At 51.9% G+C, this 16,234-nt stretch overlaps 2 protein-coding genes across 2 annotated transcripts; both read left to right on the forward strand.

Annotated features, from left to right (window-relative positions):
- Positions 1-4,239, forward strand: LOC147194821 (proenkephalin-A-like). Its single transcript, XM_086128271.1, has 3 exons — positions 1-1,299; positions 1,446-1,592; positions 3,453-4,239. The coding sequence occupies exons 2-3, from the start codon at positions 1,449-1,451 to the stop codon at positions 4,029-4,031; spliced, it is 723 nt and encodes a 240-aa protein (XP_085984397.1). The 5' UTR covers positions 1-1,299; positions 1,446-1,448; the 3' UTR covers positions 4,032-4,239.
- Positions 4,240-4,806: 567 nt separating this feature from the next.
- On the forward strand, positions 4,807-13,818 carry LOC147194822 (epidermal retinol dehydrogenase 2-like). The gene is made up of 7 exons (XM_086128717.1): positions 4,807-4,959; positions 5,487-5,826; positions 6,737-6,868; positions 7,015-7,114; positions 9,312-9,456; positions 9,674-9,799; positions 13,406-13,818. Exons 2-7 carry the CDS (start codon positions 5,506-5,508, stop codon positions 13,500-13,502), a joined length of 921 nt encoding a protein of 306 aa, XP_085984843.1. The 5' UTR covers positions 4,807-4,959; positions 5,487-5,505; the 3' UTR covers positions 13,503-13,818.
- Positions 13,819-16,234: the final 2,416 nt, after the last annotated feature.

The following is a 16,234-nucleotide window of genomic DNA, read 5'->3' on the forward strand; positions in this document are numbered from 1 at the left end:
TTGGCGTTCAAGTGTTCCTTTGCATGTCTGGCTCATCGTGGAGAGATTCTGGGTTGGAATCTCATCTCAGTCTGCTGCACGCGCAGAGGAAGACTTTCGCTTCTCTCCAGGTGCGACCGTGAGTGTGAATGCTACGGTTGTTCTTTTTGGACCGCCCGGTCCAAATGTGTTCACCGCGTCTTGCCCAAAGTCATTTTGGATCAGCGTCACCTCAACCGTGACCCCCAAAGGGGACAAGCGGTATCGTGGAGGTAAACGCATAGCTCATTTGGATGGATTCCATTGGGGTTTGTTGGCCTTCTAGTCTGGCGTATGGTGTTCGAACGGCAGTCTGATTGTTTCTGTTGTAATGTGTGAAAAGCCCGGATGATGATGATGATGATGAGAACAGGCCCAAGCTTGTTCCTCACCCTATGGGGGTGGGGGCTGGGGTGACTTCAGCTTAGCAGCTTCATGAACAGGTCGAGGTGACCAGTGCATTGCTACCTTCAGATCTTTATTTTCTTCGGTTCGTGAGTTAGTCAGTCAGTCGCACGTTAAGCGACTTTGTTCACTCGTAATCAGACGGTGACTCTCGAAGAGTTGCGATTAAGATGAGGAATCATCACCAGGGTGCATCCGGCAAGCGGAGGTGCTCTTAGCTGCGTGTTTCAACATACCCCCGCCCCCACCGCGATTCAGCGTGGCTGCCGGCTGGTTTTGAAACGGAAACCGAAAATGCCTCGCGAGTCAGTTCTCCGCATCCGAAGAGAGGAAAGGACCCGAATGCGTTTGTTTGGTCGTCACGGGTTGGCCAGTCGCGTGCAATGAGCACCGGGAGGATGTTTCAGCGCATCAAGTACAGTGCACCGATGAATTCAACAGGAGGGGGAAATTATTGTCGAGGCTCCGAATTTACCCCTTCTCGACATATGATTTGCTGTATTTCGTCACATTTTAAGAGTCGGGCTGACAAACGAAGCCTTTCACTCCACCTCCGTCATCTCTTGCTCTCGAGCTAGATGTGACAAATGCGTCGCTTTTCCAACCTCACTTATACGTGACGTCAACTGGGGGGGGGGGACACTTCAACGGCTTCGCTGCCGACGCGCGGATTGGAGTTCGGGTGCGAAGGGGCTATTGGGCAACCCGGGCTGCGTTTTTGTCTTTCTCTCCAAGTATTTGCTGATTGGCTGAAAAGCTGAGCGCCGCTCGCCCCGCTCGCATAAATTGCGAGCGTCGGCTTCGTCCGTCGGCGGCGCGGTGGGTGCACACTTCAGGAAGGAATTTGTCACTCGAGAACTTGACTCCAGTCATAAGGTAAGAGCTTTTGCGTATTTGAGCAAAGACGATAGGGGGCGGGGGGGGGGGGGGGGTGGGGCGGTTCCGGCCCAAACTCGTACTCCAGGCATTCGAAGAGTTGAATAACAGTGCTGTTCGTGATTGTCCTTTCTTCATTTTGTCAGCCCATGGCTTCCGCCGCACAGCGCAGTTGCATTTGGATGTTGGTTCTGGGAGCGTGCGTGTCCCCGGCGGTCGGAGCCCAATGCGCGAAGGAGTGCGCGCTCTGCGTCTACCGCCTGCTCGGACAGCGCGCGGCCTTCTCCGCTTTGGTAAGTAAAAGGCGGTTCGTGGGGGTGGGGGGGGAGATTCCTGACCGCTGAAACAATCGATTGATGGCAAAGGGCGGGCGCAGCACCTCTACACCCCCCGGCACCCCACCCCATCAACAAACTGACAAACAAACAAATAATAGCGGGTGATGGCGTGCGAATAGTCCGCTTCACACGTCGATCTAATGCCGCTGGTCACGCATGCGTGTACAATATTCATATTTGCTTTCATGTTCTGACATGGAGTGCAATATTCGAACAAAGTCAAGCACGGAAGGCTTCCACTCGACGCAATAGCGATTGTGTACTGTACTTTTCGTCATTGCCCCCCCCCCCCATCCCCCCCGCCCGCCCGCCCCTCTAGTACCAATCTGTCCTCAATCCAATTTTCCTGTTCATTAATTCCGTCTCCATAAACTCAGCGAGAATCCCTTCTCGGTGAGTTTCTGATGGTTGAAATAAGTGAAAACCAACGACACATCGGAGATTTGGAGCAGATAACTCCAAATGGGCAACCCCCGGGGGCCATAAGGGGCTTGCCCTGCTGCGTTTGAGAGCGAGGGGAGAGAACAGCATTTGAAAGAGACTTTCATTAGCGGCGCCGCGGAAAATGCTGTCACGACGGAGAAGCACGCTGCCTTGTTTTCCTTGAGCGTAAAAAAAGGGAGTGCCACGCATAGAAACGGGACAGTTTTGCTTTTTTTTCACCCGATCTGCTCGGTGTCAGAGCCTCTCCCTTTGTCGAGCCGCCGTGTCTGTCGTTCCCCCAGACCACCCGATCTCCTCTCCTTCCTTTGAGTTCAAGTGGCCGTTGAGCAAGGGCTCGGCATGTGGGCCTCGGGAAAGGGGGGGTCGCGCCTGAATCAAACGTGCATCGATTAAGCGAGTCACATATGATTGAAAATCTCCCGCGGAAAGTGGCAAGGAATCAATTTCCATTAAAACGGCGCCATAGCTGCAGCCGGCACTTGAATAACAACATGGATCCTTTTCATCACCTCATGAGCAATTTTATTGTAGAGGGCTTCGCTCTTGACTGACAACATATTTTATATATATATATACATACAGAGAGAGAGAAAATCACTCGACTATTCCACAATATTTTGAAAAAAAAAACAGTTTTAGTCACCCATATTTGATTTGCAGACAGATTTGATTTGCAGACACTGCCTGGCGGTTGCCTACTTGCTCCGTGTGGGCGGGGCAAATAAATAAAACACATTTCCCAGGCCAAACAATGCAATTGTAATAAAAGTGAACCCTTCCGGTCGATTATGGAGTCACGGCACTCGCAAGTATCTGGAATGGAAATGACCCGGCTTGCAAATGCGCGCAACGCTAATGGACGTCGTCTTTTTGAGTTCCCTGTTCTCCCAATGCCGACGCATAGGGGCTCACCTATGCGTCAGTATCACCAAACGCAGCTGAGGATGGAGGGAATGAAGCTGAACACAAATTTGTGCGAGCCCTCAAAGCAGGTCGAGATGGCGGGCGCAGGTGGCGGCACCCCATTTTTTGGTGCGGGCCTATTTGAACGAGGCGCAGGCCGAGCGATTCGGCGGACATACGCCATGGGTCTCTTTGTATTTCATTCACAAATATGACAACGACGTCCCTCTGAATCATCGCAGATAGCAATTTGTCGAACCAATTGTCGTGATGGTCATCTTAACTGCAGCCCCATGACTGACTTTTGGGAGGCGACACATGCGTGAAATTCCATCCGGCAATGCGCAAAGTCTAGCAGAGTGCCAAAAGATGCGCCCAGTTCGACTTTGCACTCAAAAACCAAAACATTGTGTGTGTTGATCGGTGATTGATTGATCAGTTGATTTCCATTTTTTTTTTCCCGCCCAGACATGCTCACTTGAGTGTGATGGTGAGGTGGACCGTGAGAAGCTCCGCCTCTGCTGGGACATCCTACTGGAGGGAGGAAATCCTATTCCTTCGGATGGGGACCTACGACCACAAGAAGAACCGGAAGCAGCCGGCCTCATACCGAGCAATGACCGAGAGGCGACGTCGGCGGGACACCGGCTGGCCAAGAAATACGGTGGCTTCATGAAGCGCTACGGGGGCTTCATGTCTCGCCGCTCGTTTTCTGAAGGCTTGCCAGATGATTCCGCAAAGCGAGATGAGGAAGAAAAAATCCGTCTCGAAATCCTGAAGGTCCTGAATACGGTGCCCGAGCAGAGCAGAGAGGGGGGCGATGAGGATGGCGAACAAGGGCGAGATGACGGGCGAGATGACGGGCGAGATCCGGGCGATCTGCTGGAGGCGGTGTTAGACCGCGGCTTGAGGAAGCGTTACGGAGGCTTCATGAGGCGGGTGGGCAGGCCCGAGTGGCTGGTGGACGGCAACAAGAATGGGGGAGTATCAAAGCGCGCGTGGCAAAATGGCGAGCTTCACAAAAGGTATGGGGGCTTCATGGACTAGGAGGACTCGACCCCACAAAGCCCCCTTCACTTCTGGCTCCACGAATCCCATCTCATCAAGCTTTCACCACCTTCTGGCTTTGTAGAAAGCCCATTTTGTTGCTTCAGTGGCTCCAGTGGTGACATAAAATAGATGCATTCTGTCAAAATCGATATCTGCCTGTTTTCAAGTTGAAGACATTATTTATTAAAATACTGTGTTGATTGAAGTTGCCTTGCCTTCTGTCTATTTTGATGACTCTTCGCTCCATCTCTGTGGCTAATTTGCCTTGCTTGCTGTAAAGAAGTCACTAGACTTCTAGAGTCTACCCGGTTCCGGTCGAACACGAACCAAGCGTTCCCTCTCAGTACGGGGCAAGTTAGTCTCACAAAACGTCCCAAGGATAAATCGAGCTGGCAATTCATCCAGGCGCATCTTTTGCGTGTCATTTGTTGGGGATTCAAAGAATAAAGGATGCCGTATTATTTCAAAGGACACATGGATTCATCTTTTGGGCCAATGGCAACCGGGTTCCCGCCTGACCGCTGCACTGGCGGGGGAGGGGGCGGAGGGCCGCTCCGCCGGACCAGCCGCGGCGCTGCATCATGGGACTTGCGGTGTCAAGTGACAAGTGTCGGACGTTGGCCAAAAAAGAGCAAAGTGGCGAACGGCGGGAGTCGGTGGCCGTCGGTGTGCTTTTCGTGGACGGAAGACGAGGTCGAACGTCGATTTCGAGGGGCGCTTTCGCACACCGGGGGCGGTGGCGTGTCACGTGACCCGCCCGGCACCGCCCACTCGCTCGCGTTCCCTCCGCTGCCCTTTCGGTGACGTCACATCCGGAAGTTGGGCTTTCGCACTCCGAGAGGCGACTTGGGAGTCACACGGCGTGTCCCTGCGGATCAGTTTGCGGTCCCGCGTCTGCCTCTGCCTTACTACACCCACCGCCGCGGTACGTTCGCGGACTTCCACGTACTTGTTCTTTGATCCGCGTGTGGATTTGGGCTTTTCCGAGAAGCGAGCCATCATCCGGCTTGTGTGCGTTTGCCTCTGACCTAACAGTCCGAGCGGAACAAAAGAGGGCTTCGGTCGGGGCGTTCGTGTGTTGTGCACGTCGAAGCGCAAACTTTCGGAGGGGTCCAGACGCCGCCGGTCTCGTGTCAACCGCTAAAACGGTTTTCCGTTGTTTTAAAATAAATAAATAATTACACCTCCGTTATTGACAGTCATTTATTCGGAGGCGCCCTTATTCATTATTATTTCTGAAACTAAACTTGCGAGTAGACTTTGACCTTTTTTTTTTCGTGGTCATGTTATTTTTGCACTAATTAATTCTATCCCCACCCTCCAAAAAAAAAAAAAAAAAAGTAAAATGTCTCCCAAACGACTATCAGAAAAGTATGGCTCCCTCGAAAAATAAATTGAACTTGTCATTTGGTGACTTATTCTGTCATTCTTTTTGTCCTGTTTATGTTTCAGACCGGTGCGTCAGCTAACAATGAATTTTTTTCTGGAAACCCTCCGAGTCATCCTGTTGTCCATCTGGTACAACGTGGAAGCCTTCCTTCATTGCTTTCTACCCAAAAAGAGGAAGAACATATCCGGTGAGGTCGTTCTCATCACGGGGGCCGGCAGCGGAATCGGCCGCCTGATGGCTGAGGAGTTTGCGAGTCACAGTACTACTGTGGTGTTGTGGGACATCAACCAGGAAGGCATGAAGGAGACGGCCAGATTGGCCAAGAGCAACGGGGCCCTTCGAGTTCACAACTATATTTGTGACTGTAGTGACAAAAATGAGGTTTACAGAGTGGCGGACCAGGTAAGGATCGGAGCATGCACCCACCACGCCCCCCTTTTTTCGGGGTACTAAAGTCTCTGCATGACGCTATTTAGTTCTTTTAGGTTTTTGAAAGTACACCCCTTATGGTGGACAAAGCAAAATACATACCTGTCAACTTTTCAGAGCGCCAACCTGTATAAACTACCAAAAAAATCCTTATAACATACCAAAGCATTTTATATGTCAAAATAACGGCAGAAAAAACCCCACGAAATTTTCAATGATAGTTATTGTAGATCTCCATAATACAATGTCTGGTTAATGTCTAATCATCATTCTACTTAGTGGCATTACTGTGTTCAGAGTTGTTTTCCTGCGTTACTTTTTTCACCGACTCCAAATATTGAAAACACAGAAAAAAAATAGCCATTCAGCACTCAGGTTTCAACTCGGAACCACGTGATTTACTGGAAAGTTACCGGAAATGAAAGCATTCGAGTAGACTAGCACCATTCTGGGCAAAAGCAAATGGAACTACCCGTTAGGGGGGGGGGGAACGGAAATTTTCAGAATCCGTATGATTTGTGCGATACGGCCATATACGTAAGATTCACCACAAAATCCGTATGAACTATGGCTAAACCGTATGAGTTGACAGGTATGAAAATATTGCAACCATAGCTTTATTTTCTTCATGATTGAATTCATCAATGAATTAGTCACGAGGCATGCAAGTATTCCATACACTGTTCCATTTTTTTTTTTTTAGTTATTAAAAGAAAGATTTTTTTTCCAGAAACGCCCCCCCCCCCAAAAGGCCATTTCACTCCTTGTACAAAAACCTCAATTTCTCTAGAACCCCCGCCCCCCCAAATCATCCAATCATGCATGTCATCAGCCTAATGCCATGCAACCTTGATTCACCCCCCCCCCCCCACCCCCTCTTCAGGTCAAGCGGGAGGTGGGTGACGTCAGCATTCTGGTCAATAATGCCGGCATCGTGACTGGAAAAAAGTTCATGGATGCTCCCGATTCCCTCATCGAAAAGACAATGGAAGTCAACGTCATGGCGCACTTCTGGGTCAGTCTTGACACTTTTCAGCGCAGGCTGACGAGAGCTCGCTTATGTGTCGCTTGTAGGAAATTGCCTAATTCACTCATACACACATGGAAGCGGTGGCGAGTAGATTTTTGTACTTGTTATTTATTTATTTTTTGTCCCGACAGACCTACAAGGCTTTCCTTCCCGCCATGATGGCAAATAATCACGGCCATCTGGTCAGCATTGCCAGCTCCGCAGGACTCATCAGCGTCAACGGATTGGCAGGTACACGATCCCATTTCAGTCATTGACGCTCCGTATTTTTATTTTATTTTTTTATTTTTTTACGTGTGTTCAGATGGCACTGACGTGGCACCCATTTGCCAGCCACTCCCCGCAAACCTCATTTGGGCTTCTAAGTTGCTTGCTTTTCACTCGGCGCCATTACGACCGCAAAGGTGCCCGCCTTTTCAGTACCTCTGTGGTTAGCGTACAAGTGAACGCCAAAACAAGCCGTCAAACCCTCGACAGCCGCCGATCGGTCGTTTGCTATTAGCAGAACAGCACGAGCACCGACGCGCTGTTTTGAGCCGGTGTCGTTCAGGAAGGCGAACACGAGCTTCATTTCACCATCTCGAGGTTTCCGCCATTTTGGGTCAGTGACAACGCGTTCCAATTTGCGGACTGCTGATCGCTAACGGCGTCCGCTGATGCAGGTCAGGCGCCGCAGTCGGTTGAAGCTCACCCGCTATTTGATTGGAATTTTTCGAGATTTTTGTATTGATTGATTTCGAAAGTGAAAACTGACAGGATGATGAGCCGTGACATGATCTGACCTCGGGAAAAACCGCACTCCGGTGAACTCAAAAGTAAAGGTGAGCATTCCGAGTGTTATCCAAAGGCATCCCTTATCATCATGTGTGTGTCCTGTATGCCAGCGGTTCGGCGGTGCGCCTTTGCTGGCGTCGGCTCCTCCGTGTGCCAACGCGATCTCTCGCTTCGCACTTTGTTCTCCGGCCGACGTCCCGACGCTCGGGCGGACGGACGCAACGTCAGCATTCTACCCTTTGATCGATGGCTTATCGTTCAAATGACTCCTCGTGTAATCATCAACTCGACTTTAGTGAACAGATGGATTCGACCGTGTTCCGCCGTCATTTGGCTGCTGTTGTTTGGAATTCGGGCGAGCGCGGCGACCAAAACACCACGGACGATGGCCATTGGAAATTGGACATGTCCGCCGTCGTCTTGTCCGAATGTATTTTCGACATGGTGCAGTCGTGAGGCGGAAGGACCCCCCCCCCCCGTGAGGCGTGCTCTCCCGCGAGCAAAGTCTTTCTCGTGACGTGCGTGCGCGCCAGTTGCTGCAGCGCGACTGCGCCAAGCGTTCACAGATGTCTCTTTTCGAACTCGGTGCGAGCTCATCAAACGCGCGTCCGCTGGCAGCGAGCGGGCGGTGATGCGGTTGCGCTGTTGGAATCAACAAATCATTGCTGTCATAAATGCGCCGCAGCTGTCCACTGGCTGCCATTGGATTGGAGTTTTTTTCTTTCAATTTTCATGAAAGTGTTTTTCTTTTTTTTGTTTGTTTGTTTTTTTGCGAAGGGGTGTGGGGGGGCTTGCGCCTCTTTGCCCGGCTGTAGTTGAAGATGAGCAATGATCATAATTTTTTCATGTTTCACTTTCCAAGGTGCCTGAAGATTGGTATTTCATGGAGCAGAATTTAGAAAGCGCCAAGAAAAAGTATTTCCCTTTTTTTTCCAATTATGATTCATTTTTTTAAATGTATTTATTTCTTTCCATACTTTCCCCACGTCAGTGTTTCAGATCATCAAGTAAATGTAAATATCAGTCGAGATAACTCGAGTCAACAAAATGCAGTTTTCATTTGGCGAGCTCATTTGGGAAGGAAAAATCCCGGTTGAAAGCTGCCCCCCCCGAAAACAATGTTCCCTCCAAGCTTTGTGTGCCAGCAATGATGCTTTGCTTTCTCCCTCTCGGCGCACAGCAGATAATAATTTAAAAAAATAATAATAAAGCACCCAAGCTGTATTTTCCTTACATGCTCATACAAGAGAAATTGAAACGTTGAGTTGATGAAAGAAAAATGCGACGGGGGGGGGGGGGGATGTTGGGCCTGCAGACACGCGCGCGTGGATGAGGATGAGGTGCTGTCCCGAGTGGAGGAGGGAGTGGCCTCTCCGACTCTGACAAGACGACGGCGGTCTTGTGCGGATGCGTCGATATCTGGAGCTCAACGTGGGCTTCGACTTGAGTTTGACTTCGAAATGAGCCCAATTCCTTCCGGCCGCCGCGTTGCAAGTCGACGAATATCCCAAGCACGGACTATCGGCGCTCGCCGCGCGAACGGAATGTTTGAAAGGAGCAACTGACCTCCGTATCCTCCGTTTGAGGGTCGATTTCTTTTTTTTTTTGTTGTTGCTCTTTTGGTGACCTGCGCTTTCTTGTCCAATCCTCGCAGATTACTGCGCCAGCAAGTTTGCAGCAGTCGGTTTTGCGGAATCGGTGGGTCTGGAGCTCCTGGCGAATGGCAAAGACGGCATCAAGACCACCATTGTTTGCCCTTACTTCATTAACACCGGAATGTTCGATGGATGTCAAACAAAGTAGGTGTCTTGACAGGGCTGCTCTGCTCACGCTCCAATGCTCTCCGCACCACGTCAATCGTCACCCAGAGGACGATCCGTATTCGTGAAAGTGTGGGGCGGGGGGGTCGATGGCGCTGCGCTCGTAGTGGGCATTACGGTGACCTCGCTCACTTTGGCCAAAGCGGCAAGGGAGCTTTTTGACCCCCCCCCCCCCCCGTCTTGTGGTGTTCCGCAGGTGGCCAAGACTGCTTCCGATCCTCGATCCACGTCAGGTCGCCAAGAAGATCGTTCAGGCCGTCCTCACGGAGCAGGTCTTTCTTCTGATGCCCAAGAGCATGTACATCGTTGCCGCTCTCAAGAAGTTAGTCTCTCCCCCTTTTTTGCCCGCTTTCACGCAAGTATACAAACGACTTTGCTTCCTTTCTTTCTTCCGAGCCTCGAAAATGGAAACGGCGAGCCGTCGTCTCGGGCGCTTTGCCGGCTCTTTAACAATTGCAAAGCGGGAAAAAAAAAAGAACTCGACCTTCCCCAGAAAGTGAAAGTTGAATGGAGGCCATGTTGACGCTGCAGGTCAAGATTTTGATTCGATCCCCCCCCCCCCCCCTTTGGAATGTGAACAGTCCAATTTTTTGCCAAAACAAATGGCATGCGTATCATATCGTAAGCTATCATCTGAGATGGATGTCGTGCGTGTGTGTGAGAGTGCAGTGGGCCATCCCCGGCTAAGTAGCCCCTCTCGCCGAGGAAACGGATCAACGTGATTTTCTCGGCTCTCTCCACATTACGTTTGGCGAAACGTGTGGTCCATTTCTACGTGCGCGCGCGTATACATAGACGGATACACGCAAGCGCAAACGTCTCTGGTGAATAAAAAAAAAATGGTGGGGGTGCTGACCCGCGGGGCCCTTCTGGCCGATAATGGATGTGACTCGTCGGAGCTCTCAGGGACCGCGGCCGCGGGCGGCGAGGCCATAATTGATGGCTAAATGGCGGCCCTCTACGCATGAAATTGTTCTGCCCGTGACGCACCGAAAGGAGTTACGGCGGGTGTGTGGGGGGGGGGGGGGCAGCTCACCGCAGCAGTCAGGTTTTGTTTCACTGGTTTCGAGCTCTCGCTGCTCATTCTCGACAACAATTACCAGCAACATTATTACGTTGAGCAAGAGATGCCAAAGCGGTGCTGATAAAAGGCCTCCATTTTCTTGACGCGCGATTGCTGGATTCTTTGTCCGCGTTCGAGCCGTGTTGAAATGGCCAACTTTGCTGAAGCAAACAATCCGTGTTATGTGAAGCATCAAGAGGGGGGGGACGGTTATTTGTTTGCCGAGCAAATCGGCCGTTGGGGGGTCGTCGCCCGCCATGTTTGGATCAATTGGACGTATCAAAAACGGGTGTTCAGTGCGTGCTAACGCCCCGCACGCCGGATAGTCGGGAGCAATTTGCCATTGGAGCAACTCTCGGACCTCCGTGAGCAGTTGACACCTTGGCGAAGGAACGTCTACGCCGCACTTGCGACAGCAGATCCAAATCCAAAGACATCTGTCACGGCGGCGCGAGATGTTGGCACTGGGCAGTTTGTGTCGTGGGTGATCTTTTGGGTCCTCGGGTCACATCCGCTTCAAATCCCCTCGGGATCGGCTACTTGGCCGTCTCGCCTTTTTGCGACGACGCAGTATTCCTCCCGAAGGCGGCTCAGATTTGGGCTCTGGGCCGGACGGGCAGACGGAAGGCTCGTTCTCCACAAACCCGATTCCTGTGGCTTCAAAATGAACGTCCTCTTTGAAAGCGAATGCCTCCCCCCCCCCCCCCCCCCCGCACAATTCGTCAACCCCCGAAGGCGGCGCGATGACATTTTCAAAGAATATCTTGCACTTAAGCGGAGGTAGGCGTCATCCCCGCGGGAACGCCGCTCGTCACCGGCTTGTCTTTGGCCTGCGCTTTGAGAGGGACGTGCCGTACAAAAAAAAAAAATGTTCCCTTTCAGTCGCCGCGCGGCTCAGCCTTCGCACAAACATCCTGAGCGTGAGCAGCGCTTGCGGCGGCTTAAACAACATGAGACGTGCCCGCCGTGGCCAAACCAGTAGCGCGGCTGTCCGAAAGGCCTAGACCCCAACTTGTGATGTTTGGTGTGTTAGAATTTTAAAAAAAGAAAGAGAAAGGACGGCATTCGCTGGAGATTTGTTTGCGGCCAGATTTGCACCAATCGATTTGCAAGGATTTTTTTTTTTTTGGCCCAAATTGATAGTAATCAACGCAAGTGAATTTTGTAAGAATCCTCATTTTGAAAAGCCACATTATGGCTTTCGCAGTTGCTCTTTTAGAGGACAAAATAGAGGAAGCGGAGCACCACACGAGCGTCGAAACGGCCGCCTGGCATGTTGCATCAGGTTATGACTAATTGCTGGTTCCATGTTGAGATGCTTCAGCCGTTGGAAAATAAGTCGAGGAGTCAGCAAAGAGCGCCGAGGGGCCTTGCCGGACGGAGGCTTTGAAGAAGATTGGCATCGGCCATTGCGCGAATCTTCCAGCGCCGGTCAGCCGGAAGTTGGTGGCTCGGGGACCCCCTCGGCATTCGGGTGCGCGCGCGCCTGGCGTTCCCGCGTGCGTTGCCTCTGATGAGAACGCTTTCTCCCGTGCCGTGTTCTCGTTGTCTCCGTGTGGGCCATTTGTCGGAGGACAGAGCCATTATTGCGTCTGGCAAAGCTTTCCGCTTCATGCTAATGGGGCTCGCGCCTCGCCCGTCACCGCTCTTTAATTCCGCTAAAAGCAGACTTGGGAGAAGGGCTTGTCGCACAAAGCGCCATTGTCTCGGTTCACTTTGAAAGGAGTCGTCGGTCGTTCGCCGAGGGTGTCGGTCCTCCAATTGCCGGAAGCCGCCACTGATTTTGGCGGAATGGCGTCGTGGTGATTGGATGGGCCTGAGATGACCCGTCTCGTGCCGGTGAACGCTTGCCAATTGGATGAAAAGAAAATCATCCGGAATTGTTTGATCGGGGGGGGGGTTCGTGTCCGTGTCTGGGCCAGTTGAGTGGCGAAACCTCTTTATCGCTCTCAAACTCGGAGGCCCGAGTCCCCACGGACGTGAATTTCCGTCGGCGCGCTCGGCGTCCAAAGGCGGCGTCGCTGCCGGCAAAAGAGCGTTTTCTTTCCCGTGGCGGGACGGTCACGGCGCCACCGGCTTTGTTGTTTTGACCCGCAGCACTTTTGGCACCGGTCCGTCGGCGGCACACGGCAGGTTCAACGCCGACGAATGCCAAAGCGGCGTGCGCAACACTCGCTGCTGTGCGAAGGAACACCCCATTACATTTGGACAAGCGATTTTATTTGACTTGATTTTCAAACGTGGGTCAATATTGACCGTGTCCAAGGCCGACCATCCTCCGTTGCGCAACCTCCGTCAGCCAGGAGGTTAGCCCGCCGACAAAGTCGCGTCCGGCCCTCCTTTTTAGTGGCCGCGTAGAAAAGCGACGCCAACAGAGGGAAAACATTCCCGACTGGAAGGAACCGTCCAGCCCACGCAAAATCATGTCTAAATGATTCAATTTTTTTTGGGGGGGGGGGGGCGTAACATCAACAACAGAGTTGAAAACAAGTCATCAGTTGTCGTATCCAAATGACTTCTTCCAAAAAGTAATTGAGTTCCCAACTCACTCACTGTCCCGTCAAAGTCACGAGTTACTCAGTAAAGCCCTCGTGATGTTTTTTTTCGATGATTGTTTTAGCGATCGCGCAATGAATCAGGAAAAGGATCCATTTCGGAACATTGGGCATTTATTTGAAGTCTACAGATTGCAACTTGCCGCATGCATCTAGATAAAATGTCTCCAAAGTCATGATTGAGGCCGAGTCGTCTCTGCACGCACGCAGGGCAGAACTAAGACGCGCTTTCTTGAAGTGAACGATGCAGACGAGTATTCATCGCCACGACGTCCGGCTGACCGTGTTTTTCTCTGCTCGTTTTCCGCAGCGTCCTCCCGGTGAAGCAAGGCCTTCTGCTCGGTCACTACTTGGGAGCCTTCAACGTGATGGACTCGTTCCAGGGCCGGAACCGAAAAAAGGACTGAGGCCAGAGATGACGTGAAGGCGAGAGGATGACCCAAATGGCGGCGGAGCGATGGCGTCCTCCGTTTTCACGTCAGCGCTTCAGATCGAGTCCTCGAGACGCCGTCCTCCTACTTGTGTATAATCTGGTTTTTAAGCAGTCGCAGTCTGCGCTCTCTCTCCTCGTTTCCGAGCTGACCTGAAATACTCGAGATGATGGAAGGAAACGCGTTGACTTGTCCAAGCGTGTTGAAATGTCCACGGCCGCGGATTGTTGCGATTCAATGGGCGGGGCCCTCGTAGCGCGTTAGGAAAATTCAAATATACAAATGAAGCGACTGTTCCTTTTCATTGTTCAAAGTGTGTCTCTGTCCTTTTCACTTGTGAATTCTCGGCCGGTCACTCGTGGGACCCGTGTTTCTTTCTTTTGCCGAGGAGAGCCAAGCCGCTCGTCTCTAAAAAAAATTTCACGCCTTTGGCCGCCCCTCTCACTTGTACTCGGGTGCGACTTGTCTTTCTTAACATTGGAACTCGGACCGGCACTCCAAATCCCCTTTTCCACAAGATTGGCGACGTTGTTTTGGCGAATGCTGTTGCCGCGCGGCCACAAGGTGGCGGTAGCGTACCAAACGTACTTGCCGCGCGCCAGAAGAAGAGCTGCTCGCAGTGAAGGCGCAATCATCGCCACAATTCTGCCAGAGTGCGATTTCGGTCATCCTAGCATGAAATCATACGAGGCTCAAACATAAAAGAACAATATCACCTAAGCTTCCAGATGTTACCCGCAACCGGTGAGTATTTTTTCCAGTGTCTTGACGGACTGCCCTCGCTTGTGGTTTGCTCTCGTCTGAGCGTGAAGACGACCCCCGACACCCCAGTTCCGGGTCGCGCTTAACCTTTTTTTTTGGGGGGGGGGGGGGTGCGCTGGAGCAGCTGTCTGTGGGCGAGGGGCGCGGTTGCCGACCCGTCGCCGCGCACAATTAGCAGGCCTGCATCGATATACTGCATGTAACCAGGTGAACCTTACGTAGACGCTTGTAGTGAAGGCTTCCTTGTTTAACAAATGTAGCACTGTCACTTTAAGAGCCACACTAGATCAAAACACGCGGGAACATATGCAGCGTGTGAGAATCAGACCAGTAAGGGTGACATGCACGTGAAGGAGGGTAGTCGCTGAACTGTGCCCACTGCTTGTCCCAACTCGATACACCCATGATCGTCGTCGTAACCCTGGCAACATTCAGAGCACAATATCTGGAGTGGTTTGGTTTGGAGATTGACATCTACCACTAGTGAGTCGTGTGAACAGCTGTACAGCAGGGGAGATCATTTGTGTTTGTACACACCCAACACACCGGAACATATCGACAAGCCACTGCTGTTGTCTATTGTGGTGTAATTTTCTTTAATCTGTTAGATGATTTTCTTTGATCTCTTAGATCCCTTTTCGAACTCTTTTAAAATTCAGTTTACATCTCAGACTTTCATCTTAAAGCTGTACAATTTCTCATTGTTCAGTCGGGAATAAAGCCCACATAAAAATTATTTTGTGTCCAGTCTAGTCCTTCCAGAGACTCGGCTACATGCATATTGCGGGTCCGGTTAAATACGCAGGGTTTCGCGGATGCCCGGATTATTCGGATTGAGAATCGATCCACCTGGGGAACGTCGTCTCGGAACCGGCGGCGGAAGCTCCGAACCGGCGTCACTTTGCCACGACGATTCGAGCCGGTTCGCCGGATCTTGGGTGGAAAAACCCAACACGGTGACGTGAACGAGCGCCGGTTTCGACGCTCCAAAATCTCCAGCGGTGTCGTCAAATGGCTCAAGTCGGAGAGGATGCAATTACGGGCCAGATGGCGCGTTCACGCGATGAGTTCCGGCAGTATTTCACTTCGGTGTTAACTGCGTGATAACGCGATGCCGAACGCGAGCCAAAGTGCGTTTTGGGAGAGACGGCGTGAAGCGGCAGCGATTGTGACCTCCCAAACTCCACAACAGGAATATCCCGACGACACGGCGAGCGACATCTGCCAGCTCCGAGTGAGCCAACGACCAAAGAGATGACGACTCTCAGCTGGATTCTGAAATGAGCCGACTGCCGAATGCGTGCGGCTCCACGGGCTTTTCTCGAAGACGCGACACCACAGCGGTTGCTTTGGGATATGTCTGCGCAGCATGGCTCGCGCTTGCACGAAAAGTTGGCGTCATAGAGTGGAGGCAAAAGGCTTTCTGCAAACACACCTCGGGTCCTTTTAGTCGGTGAAAGCGGGAATGAAAAGACGACACAATTCATGTCATCTTTTGACGCTGAGCGCGTCCGCCTCCCAGTCGAGAGGCGCGGGGGTTCGATTCCGGGCTCAGGCCAGATGTTCTACCCCACGCCCGCGTGGCTGTTTTTCGGCCACTCGGATTTCCTCCCACATTCCCCAAAACGTGCGCCGAAGGGAACGCTCGAAATGGTCCCAAGGTGTGATGGCGAGCGAGAAACCATTGTTGCCTTTTGCGTGAGCGGAGCCGGGTGACACCCCGATGATGACACCCGGGGATGAGCTCCCGTCACCCGAGTGGGGAGATTTCACCGTTTGAAACAATTTGCTGTTGACCCGGGCGAGGTCGAAGACTCGGGATGAAAATTCTCGGGAGAGAAAACATCCCGCGTTTGCATATCACGCGCACGCGAATTGAATTCAGACTCACGAATGACACGAGGCAAACGAAGTGATCAATTTAGACGTTATGAACGACGGGCCTC

This window comes from Hippocampus guttulatus, chromosome 14 (assembly GCF_054856545.1).
Source record: "Hippocampus guttulatus isolate MCC_2025c chromosome 14, RoL_Hgut_1.0, whole genome shotgun sequence".
In the NCBI taxonomy this organism is placed as follows: domain Eukaryota; kingdom Metazoa; phylum Chordata; class Actinopteri; order Syngnathiformes; family Syngnathidae; genus Hippocampus; species Hippocampus guttulatus.